This window comes from Alosa pseudoharengus, unplaced genomic scaffold (genome assembly GCF_046254945.1).
Source record: "Alosa pseudoharengus isolate Yale_2024_CS ecotype anadromous, Long Island Sound unplaced genomic scaffold, YU_APseudo_1.1 YU_APseudo_1.1_scf_23, whole genome shotgun sequence".
Taxonomy (NCBI): domain Eukaryota; kingdom Metazoa; phylum Chordata; class Actinopteri; order Clupeiformes; family Clupeidae; genus Alosa; species Alosa pseudoharengus.
Genome location: NW_027468685.1, coordinates 31714811 through 31725079, shown reverse-complemented (window position 1 = coordinate 31725079; position 10269 = coordinate 31714811). Strand labels below are relative to the sequence as shown.

Here is a 10269-nt window from a genome sequence, read left to right as displayed (position 1 = left end):
AAACATGGCAGAATCATCCACAGGGCATGATATTTCAAAAACCGCTTCATACACGCTTCACGATGATAGCAATGAGTTGTTAACAGACATGCACAAAGACGTATAGCCCTGCAACAATCTATCTAAAATAAAACCTTTTGGGAGTACCATTCATGATATGTAGTTGTTGGACGTTTATATGGCTTAAACTGTATGTTTCCTTTACGTCCCCTAATGTTGTTTCAACATTCCCGACCAGGAGGGACGAATGAAACATTACACACGTCCCACTTTTGTTGTAATAATTCCTGAACGGTTTTGTTCAAAGCTGAAATGCATCTGTATTTGACAGAGGACAGATGTAGGTTACTAGTGACCAAATATTAGCTTTCAGTGTGGTACGATCGCTTTGTAAATTACGTTTAATTAAAAAGTGTTTCAATTGTCCCGGCTCTCCCCTACAGTATGCATTTCCAGTATTATTTCAGAACAGGGTAGGCTACATGACAGGAGAGTGAGCAAAAGGTAGAAGGTAGTAAGTACACAGACTCAGAGACACAGCAGTAATAGAAACACATATCTAAACACGTCACTCATCAAATCAACCAAAAAGGACAGTTTTGAAAATGTAAGGCTCTCATCTGATGTAAAAGCAAGAAAACAAATGTTATTTGATAAATCTGGAAGTTGGCAAGAAGGTTAGCAGCCACATCCTAGTTAACTGGGTTGGATGGATGAATCATAAATTAATCATGAGTTGATCCAGTCTATCTTGCATTAATGTCAAATGTTTGGATCAACGATGATTTGCACATTGATGAAATAAGATTGTTTTCTATTAAGAAAGTCAAAATCTACCTCAAGTGATTCTCTCACTCACTCTCACTGTTGCTCTCTCTGGAATGCTCTTGTTGCCAAGAGGCCCAGTAGAGAATGGGAGAAATAAAATTGTCTTATAGCGCATTTCTTTAACCTGCAAAACCTGCATTTCTTAAACCTGTTGATTTTGATTCTGTTGTCTGCTGATTCTGTTTTCCCCCAAATTACAATTTAGCTTTTCCTGTGATTTTTTTTTAAATTTTAGGTACTCACTGTCCATTTACACCCAGACAGGTGCAGCAAGATGGGGAAACACAACAGCAAGCTGAACCCAGAGGTGCTGGAAGACTTGACCAAGAACACAGAGTTCAATGAAGTTGAGCTCAAACAGTGGTACAAAGGCTTTCTGAAGGACTGCCCCACTGGGATCCTCAACTTGGAGGAATTCCAACAGCTCTATGTCAAGGTACTGTAGGCAGAGGATTCTAAAGCAACGCATAGAGTTTGTTTATAGTCTGTATTCAGCAACACAAAGGCCTATGTACTGTATATTGAGCAACACACCCCTCACTCTGACCTTGCAATACTACCCGGGGAGCATTTCTAGGAAGAAGTCATTGCTGAACAATGGTAACATTTGCTAAAATATTGAATTTACTCACACTGTCTAGAAAACATTGTAGTAAGGTCCAACATAACTAATTCCATTGTTCATGTCACTGTAGTTCCAGCAACTTTGTTAATGATGTCATGCAGTATGCTGAGAGTAAAAACTAGACCTACACATTTACTACACCATCTATGGAGCAGTGATTCATTTACATGGTCAGGTTATATGAACCAATAATTAACTTGATGACCCTGAATAAAGAAAAACAGAGGTGATTCACGGATGAAAGGTAGTCTCTGTTATTTGTAGGTGTGCCAGTCCACATGTTACTATACGTCATACTTAGTAACTTAGATGTTGGTTAGTTGAACGATGCATCGTAGGCCTACCATGTTAGTGAAAAGCTAACCTCCGTAGTTGTACGGAAAACGCGCCCCTGCTCCGTAGGCGGGTTAGTTGTAAGGCTGCTAGAAAAGGCTGTTTGGATGAAATTAATTTAATACAAATTTATCTGAATGTGCATGATTTGATCTGACTATTTATGATAGTCAAAATACTAACAACAGACTGTGTGTGAAAAATGTGCGGTATGTGCCAATGGAAGCAAATAGGTCTACAGAAAAGCCCTCAAACCTAAAAAACATGAGGTCAAAATGCAAGACAAAAACTGACTAAACTAATTTAACACTAATAGGCACATGTGTTTGTATTGCACTAGCGTTGTACAGTATGGGTGGCTTAATTGTAACAGCTCGTAACAGCGGGTCACGTTTGTCATAAGCTTAGCTAGCACCTACTATGAGTTGGCTACATCAAAATGGTTTCAAAATGGCTTCAAAAAGGTGTTACATTTTAGCCAACAAAATGCTTATTAATGTGATACTTAGATAATAAGATTGGACTCAGTGCCTTTGCCCCCAACTCAATAATCGAAAGACAAGCACCATCTAGACATTTACTTTGATGCCTCCAAAAGACATTTTGCTGTAGATTTCCATGAAAACACATCTACTGTATACTGACCAAAAATTTGTGGGACACCGTAGCCTATCCTAGTAATGTGATTAACTGACCAATTGCATGCCCTAATCCACCCTATGCAACTAAAGAGTCCATGTTACATTTAACCCTGCGTTACTTTGTGCCCCACCGTTACCCTAGCTGTAAGTCTGTCATGATAATTAGGCTGTTATCCACTTATCATGCAATATATGAAACTATTGGCAATAACTTTTACAGACCCGACTGTTGTGGTTACATTTGTGTCATCATGGTAATCTAATTAGCTATAATTCACTGATTGAAATAAAACTAGATGTACCGCAGAGCGGTACAAAATATGACCGCCGCCCAGTCCAGCATAAAACACAAAAATAAATCACGCTGAAAGGCCTATATGATTCTAACTGTCTCACTAAATTGCATTAGCCACACTCAATTCTCACTGGTATCTGCTAGACAACAAGTACCAAAACATAATTAGTTCATAGATTCCACATGTAAAATTAATTTTATACAACCCCACCCCCATCTTGCCTGTTCATAATTCTGAGAAATTCTTGAATTGTGTGCATGTGTGCGTGTACACGTTTATGTTTATGTGTATGGGTGTGTGTGTGTGTGTGTGTGTGTGTGTGTGTGTGTGTGTGTGTGTGCGTGCTTGTGTGTTTGCCTGCGTATGTGTGTTTGTGCATGTGCATGCATGCATACATATGTCTACTGTGTGAGTATGTGTCATACGTATGATTACTGTGAATGTATGTGTGTGCGTGTGTATCTGTTTATGCACATGTGTGCACATGGAATGGGTTAACATGACCCCTGGAGGCAAACATACAGAAAAAATTGGTCATCCTAGGCCCTACGGTTCTCAAGATATTCACAGAAAACTGTGTCTGCCCTACCCTCCTTTCGGGGGGTCCAGTACAGCGGGGGGGCTACAGATCAAAACGAAAAATGATGGTTCCATGCTATCCATGTGGGGTTACATGCCCACCAAGTTTCGTGTACCCCGGTCTTTCAGTGTCCCGGGAATCCTTGTTGGTGCACGGTCACTAAATGTACACATAAATTATTTTATTGTAAGGCCCCCCATGAACGAAAGTTCACAAAACTTGGCATGCATTTGGAGGGTGTCATAATGATCCTACACTTTACACTACACTACAATTTCGTGCAGTTTTGACCATGTCAGCCAGAGATATTGTGATGATAACACCTAATTTTTTGCTTTTTAATTTTTAACTAGGTGGCGCTATACATGAAATAAGTGGTAATGGGATGGTTTGACATGCCCCCTTAAGACCAACATACAAAAAAAAGGTGGACCTCCTAGGCCCTACGGTTCTCGAGATATTCACAGAAAACTGTCTCCGGCCACCTACAGGCCAGTTGGTGTATAGTAACATAAATTAATTTATTGTGTGGCCCCCCATGAACGGAATTCCACGAAACTTGGCGTGCATTCAGAGGGTGTCATAATGATCCTACACTTCCAATTTCGTGCAGTTTTGACTATGTTAGGTCACAGATACCTGCGATTACAACACCTCATTTTTACTTTTTTGTGTTTAACTAGGTGGCGCTGTACATGAAATGAGTGGTTATGGAATGGGTTGACATGGCCCCTTGAGATCAACATACAAAAAAAAAATGGTCCTCCTAAACCTTACGGTTCTCGAGATATTCACAGAAAACTGTGTCTGCCCTACCCTCCTTTCGGGGGGTGCAGTCCCACAGATCAAAATGAAAAACGATGGTTCCATGCTATCCATATGGGGTTACATGCCCACCAAGTTTCGTCTACCCCGGTCTTTCAGTGTCCCGGGAATCATTGACGGAAATTTGGACATGCGAAAAAGAAAAAAAAAAGAAATAAATCTGACTAAACCTATATGACCGCCGCTTCGCTGCGCGGCGGTCATAATAATCCCGGAAATGTATGTGGTCCCTTTGCATGCAAGTCTCTACTAAAATAATAATTTGTGTAGACTAGAGTGCAATTATTTTTTTTTAAATGTTAATTGTTGCAGGCAAAGTGTCAGTTTTGCAGTCTTGGGTGTCCTAAGAGCACCATCGAATCTTTGGATGCTATGTCTATATAATATTATAGAATCTCCACGTTTTTGCCATTGGGGACAACATGCAGAACACCAAAAATACTGTGCATTACCAGAGAAAGTCAATCCTATTCTGTGAAAAAGTCATTCATTCTAAAATTACACATGGCAAAGGGACAGTACAGAAGTGAGAGGGGTCTATTTAAAATATTGAAATTAGGAGAGTAGACACAATTATACTGAACTGAGATAGAGTAGACACTTCCAGTGGAATCCCATCTACTCGTTCTAAAACACAGTTAACTCTTTGAATTACAGATGGAATGTTTATGAAGTTAGTCAATACACTCACGTTATCTCATTAGCCTGAGGGAGGTATTGCTGAAGTATGCAACAAGTAGGGTTACACCTCAGAGGCATATGCAGCAAACAAATCCACTGAGTCTTGTGCTGGCCTATAGTTTCAGCTACACACACCAAATTTGGTAGGTGTGTGTAACTCCGCAATAACGTTTGTATACACTGCCATTAGCCACACCCAACAGGAGGTGAAGTATTTTGAATTTTGTGCGTAATGACACATGATCAATTATGGCGCACTTCTAGACGGCTAGAATGCAACATTCTGCCAGCCAATCAGAATGCAGGATCCCAATAGCCAATCAGAATGCAGAATTTCTGTGAATCAGAATGCAGTATTCCTTCAGCCAATTAGAATGCAGAATTCCTTCAGCCAATCCAAAATGCAGGATTTTGACAGCCAATCAGAATGCAAGGTTCCAACAGCCAGTCAGAATGTAGGATTCTACCTCCCAGGAAGGCTGAATGCCATTTTTTAGGATAACTTGTCTACCGATCTGCCAATCACAAAATGTATGTAGTAAATTGGTCACTTTGAGTTGCATCATTGCAGCCTTCATCACATATTTTAGGTGTAGCGCCACCTAATGACTACCATGAGTGTACTTAGGCGCTTCCGTCCTAATTATGCTTTTAAACAAAAGTTTGACTCAGGTACATTCACAAAAAGACCCTAGGTTGCATCTTGGCAAGAGTTACGCTTTAAAATAAGTTGTTTATTTTCATGTTCATCATTGAATCAGTAGATAGAGCAGTTCATACTTCAATGTTATCTTAATGGGTAATGCTTCATCACATTTTAAATGTATTATAAAGTGCATCTTAAACTGAAGATGGATATCAAATCAAATAGCAACAACTGTCAAATAGTTCTTCTTTGAGTACATTTTAGAGACTGTACTTTTACCATTGTTTTTTTCTCAACTGTAAAATAGATTTTTAAATCTAGGACTATGCTTAATCCATGTCCAGGAAGCCAGCCCACAGTTTATGAGGAGAATTTTATGATCCCAGCAACCATGACCATTCCTTGATGTATGTAAAGGGTTGAAAGCTGACATTGTACATCATGCTATCAGATGATGCCTCTGGTAAAAGCAACTGATTAAGATACAGTCATACATACAAGTGCCCTGTAGTTGTGTACAGAAATTCTATGAGTGAGACCAATTTATGTGTTTCATTTAGTTGTTCTTTTGCTTGTTTTCCTCAGTTCTTTCCATACGGTGATGCCTCTAAGTTTGCCCAGCATGCCTTCCGGACCTTTGACAAGAACGGGGACGGCACCATTGATTTTCGGGAATTCATTTGCGCCCTGTCCATCACCTCACGGGGAAGTTTTGAGCAGAAACTCAATTGGGCTTTCAACATGTATGACTTGGATGGAGATGGAAAGATCACACGCATGGAGATGCTAGAGATCATTGAGGTACATATAGGTGTTGCTTTACAGTGGCCTGTTTAAAACACTTTTTAAGCACTTGTGACAAAACTGTTGTAAATTGAAATTGAAAATAATGAAATTAAGTATTTTATTATCAATTAATACTTTTCTTTCCCCTTATTACCAGGTTATAGTGCCACCTATATTGTAATAAGACATACCATATCTAGTGTATATGATTTAGATGGTTAAATCAACTTATTTTGCTACATGACTATTATTTCTATGTATAGGGACAAATGTTAAATAGAAGAATGAAAACTTTCTACTTGCATCATAACATAAGCATTTATCTTGACAAATTGATATATTCTTGGTTTTCATTTGGTTGATTTTGACAGTTCATTGAACAACCTAATTAAACCTAGTTAAACCAGCAATTTAACGCAACACAGTTGCAATTGATGAACAAATTAATGTGAGATTCTGAATCTGGGTGCACTCCTTGATTAGACCCTATCAAAAACTGAATTTAACACCCTCGTGTCAGGATAGACAGAATAGGACCCAAGCGCAAGACTCTTTCAAATAAAAGTTTGAACAACACGTTTTATTACAAACAATACTTACAAGACTTCTGACACGACAAACAGAGACGAACCGACAAAGGACAAAGGAACAGGGGGTAGAAATACAGAGACTAATTAACAGAAAGACAGAGGACTGGACAAAACCAACAAGACAATAATGGGGAACAGGTGCGAGCAGAAACGGAGGGAAACTGTCAACAAAGCAAGTGCAGACCATCAGTCACATGACAGCAGACAGGTAAAGAGAGCACATGGGGAAAAGCAAAGGCAAACAAACACAGGACAACACACAAAATGGCCACCAGGGTGGCACAAAGTCAATCAGTCCCTGCAAGATGTTGACATGCTGAGGCACTGCATGTCTTCCTGGGATTTGTTGTGACTCTATGCTTCCTCCTAACCTATGTAGCTACTTCCAGGACTACACTACCTACAGCAACAGGCTCATTTGCGCCGTAACTAATTTCTTATGTAGCTACCACAGATGCAAGTCCATATGAGCTTATGTTAAAGAAGTAGTTCAGCTCCTTTGACAATTAAAAATAAAATATAGGCCTAAAATAAAATAAAACATTAATTTAACTTTCTGCATCTTTTCTAGACATATGCAGAAGGCAAAATATTTTTTTGTTATTTTATTTCTAATCATCCCTTAAACTGACTGAATTCCTATTAAGCTATAGCTACTGTATAATATATTGCAAGGAAATGCAGATTGGGCATTATTTTTGGTAAATGAGTAGTCAGTAACCCACTTATACATATGCATGTGTGAGAAACAAAGAAATGTACCTAGTAGCCTACATAACTGTATACATGTCTATGACCAGTCGCAAGTGCAAGTGATGTTGAGGGAGAGTGGAGGCTTATTTTAAATGAACTGGAACTTGAAATCACAAAATATAACGTGATTTTTTTCACTTTAATGAACTGAGCATTGAGCTAGCTCTTGTGACATGCACAACACTGGATTTTGAAGGATATTATTCAAAAATATTGTGTTGCATTGAAACTTTATACAATTGAAAGGATGTCCTTGATTATTTTCCTTGATTGCATTGTTGGGTATACTTTATTTCTTCTATGTCGCATAGCCATACAAGAAACCTTCAAAATGTATGCATCAATAGCTGGCATACATATTCATATCTGTCTGCTTCCGGGTGTGTAGACTATAGGCTACATTATAATAAAAAAATTTTTTTATAAAGCAGTAAGGTAATACTGTAAAATGTGATGTAAGATGATAAACATAAGCAGGTGTGAAAGAATAAGAATGTATAAAACACAAATTAATTACAAACATACATACATGTACAGGATTCCCCTACGTGATCGGTGCCCATGTAAATGTCTATGACTATACAATACACAAGGAATTTAACACCTCTCCTATTTATATCTGAAATGGTAATTAGCAGATATGTTTATATCCAAAGACACTTGCAACATTAGAATAATATTTAACAATACAATAGTAAAAAAACACCATAGTAACATTATTATTATTCAATAACAGTAACCATGCAATAACATAATAATACAAATGTACTATTATTTCTTAGCTGCTCCTCCTCTATTTACAGATACTGGATTTTGAGATGAAAACACTGTGTTCAATTGTGTTAATTGTGAAAGAAGGTGTTGACACTTTCAAGAGTGAACTTCTTAGATCTGTTGTTCTGCCTTTGCTTGCCATTTTATGGACCTAAAAGGTGTGAGTTTATCCATGTGCTTAGTTTTTGTGTCATGCTATGCACACACAACGCATTCAGCAGCACGACCTGTTTCTGATGAAATGTGTGATCCTAAACAAATTCTGAATAGCTGATTTTAAAAGTAGGTTTGTATGTGGTGGAGAGCCCTTTAGAATCTCTGTATTGTCCCTGTATGTGTGTCAAATTGGTGAAGTTGTTAATCTGTTCTTGTCTCTTTGTTTATTTTGTGTGTGTGAGTGCAAACTTTACTGCATAGTTGTGCTTTCATGTTCTTGTTTATGGCTGTCTTCAGTAAAGAAGAAGTTGTATCACAATCTTTTTTTTTTTTTTTTGATGCAGTGTGCTGTTACTGACTAGTCCCACTAGGAGTCCTGTCCATGGCTGGTCAATGCATTCGGCATGGCCTCTGTAACCAGTCAGGGCTGCTGGCACTGAGGTCCAGAGCCTGTTCTGTGGCCGGTCAATGTCTCCTGTATGGACGGTAGAGTGACACAAGGGGGAGCTCCAGAGCCAGTTCTGTGACTGGTCAAGTGTGTAGTGTCAACCAGGAAGCACTAAAGCCATCTGCTGAAATAATTCAGTATTTTTCTATGACAAATGTCAACAGGCCTGTCTGGTCAATGATAAGTTTTAACAGCTGCACCTGTCTAAATTATGAGTTAGCTATTAGTTGATGACGACATTGACTGGTCATGGAACAGACTCCTAGTGTCACTCTGACAACACCACTGACCGGTCAGAGGCTATATCAGAGATATTCACCAGTCACGGAACAGACTCCAGACGTTGACTCCAGCAACAAGAACTTGCATTTATATAGCGATTATCAAGGCAGCCAAAGCACTTTACAGTCACTATCCACCACCAATGTGTAGCACCCACCTGGGTGATACACAGCAGCCATTATGCAACAGAATGCTCAGCACACATCTACTTCAGATGGAGAGTGAGGGAATGCTGACGGCATTGACTGGTCACAGAGGCCACACAGGTGGTATGAGTCACGGCACAGATACTGGAGCTTGGTGCTGGCAGCATTGACTGGTCATGGAAGTCATGTTGAATGTATCTGATCAAGGAGCAGACTTGCCAGTATACGGCATCAAAAATGACCTGTTTTAGCTACAACCCCATCTCCTTCAGTATCTTCAGAAGTTCTCTTCACTTCCATGGAAGTCATTTCCTCACCTCATATCTTCATCCATTTATTCCACTTCAAGGTCTCTTAAAATAAGATAAAAAAATACATTATCCCAAGGAAAATGGAATGTCTTTCACCACATCTCTCCTTTTTTTATTCCTTTGCATGTCTTAGGCAATATACAAGATGGTCGGTACAGTGATCATGATGCGGATGAATGAGGATGGACTAACTCCACAACAACGTGTGGACAAGATCTTCAGCAAGATGGACAAAGACCACAATGATGAGATCACCCTAGAGGAGTTCAAAGAGGCTGCCAAGAGTGACCCATCTATTGTACTCCTATTGCAGTGTGACATGCAAAAGTAAGAAGGGAGAGAGGGGACAGAGAGGAGAAAGATGGAGAAAGGGAATCGGGATAGAGAGTGAGACTGCGACTGAGAGTGAGACGTGGAGTGGAGGAGTGATGTAGATTGTGTGGAGAGACATTGTACAGAGAAGTGAAGATAGGGAGAAATAATAAAAAAAAAACTGCTACAAAAAGTGAGGCGAGGCAATGAGTGAGCAAAAAGGAGGAAGAGTTAAGGAGAAAAGGTGGAAAATATG

The 10269-nt window shown here is 39.2% G+C and overlaps 1 protein-coding gene across 2 annotated transcripts; it reads left to right on the top strand.

Annotated features, from left to right (window-relative positions):
* Positions 1-1102: 1102 nt before the first annotated feature.
* Positions 1103-10032, top strand: hpcal4 (hippocalcin like 4). 2 transcript variants are annotated; one of them, XM_076301062.1, is made up of 3 exons: positions 1103-1264; positions 6041-6256; positions 9835-10032. In XM_076301062.1, exons 1-3 carry the CDS (start codon positions 1103-1105, stop codon positions 10030-10032), a joined length of 576 nt encoding a protein of 191 aa, XP_076157177.1. The 2 variants fall into 2 exon arrangements, with proteins under 2 accessions (XP_076157177.1, XP_076157178.1); XM_076301063.1 differs by lacking the exon at positions 6041-6256.
* Positions 10033-10269: the final 237 nt, after the last annotated feature.

Coding starts and splice junctions, on each gene's coding strand:
- hpcal4 (XM_076301062.1), top strand. CDS start 1,103: ATGGGGAAACACAACAGCAAGCTGAACCCAGAGGTGCTGGAAGACTTG. Junction 1,265..6,040: donor TCCAACAGCTCTATGTCAAG/GTACTGTAGGCA, acceptor TGTTTTCCTCAG/TTCTTTCCATACGGTGATGC. Junction 6,257..9,834: donor AGATGCTAGAGATCATTGAG/GTACATATAGGT, acceptor TGCATGTCTTAG/GCAATATACAAGATGGTCGG.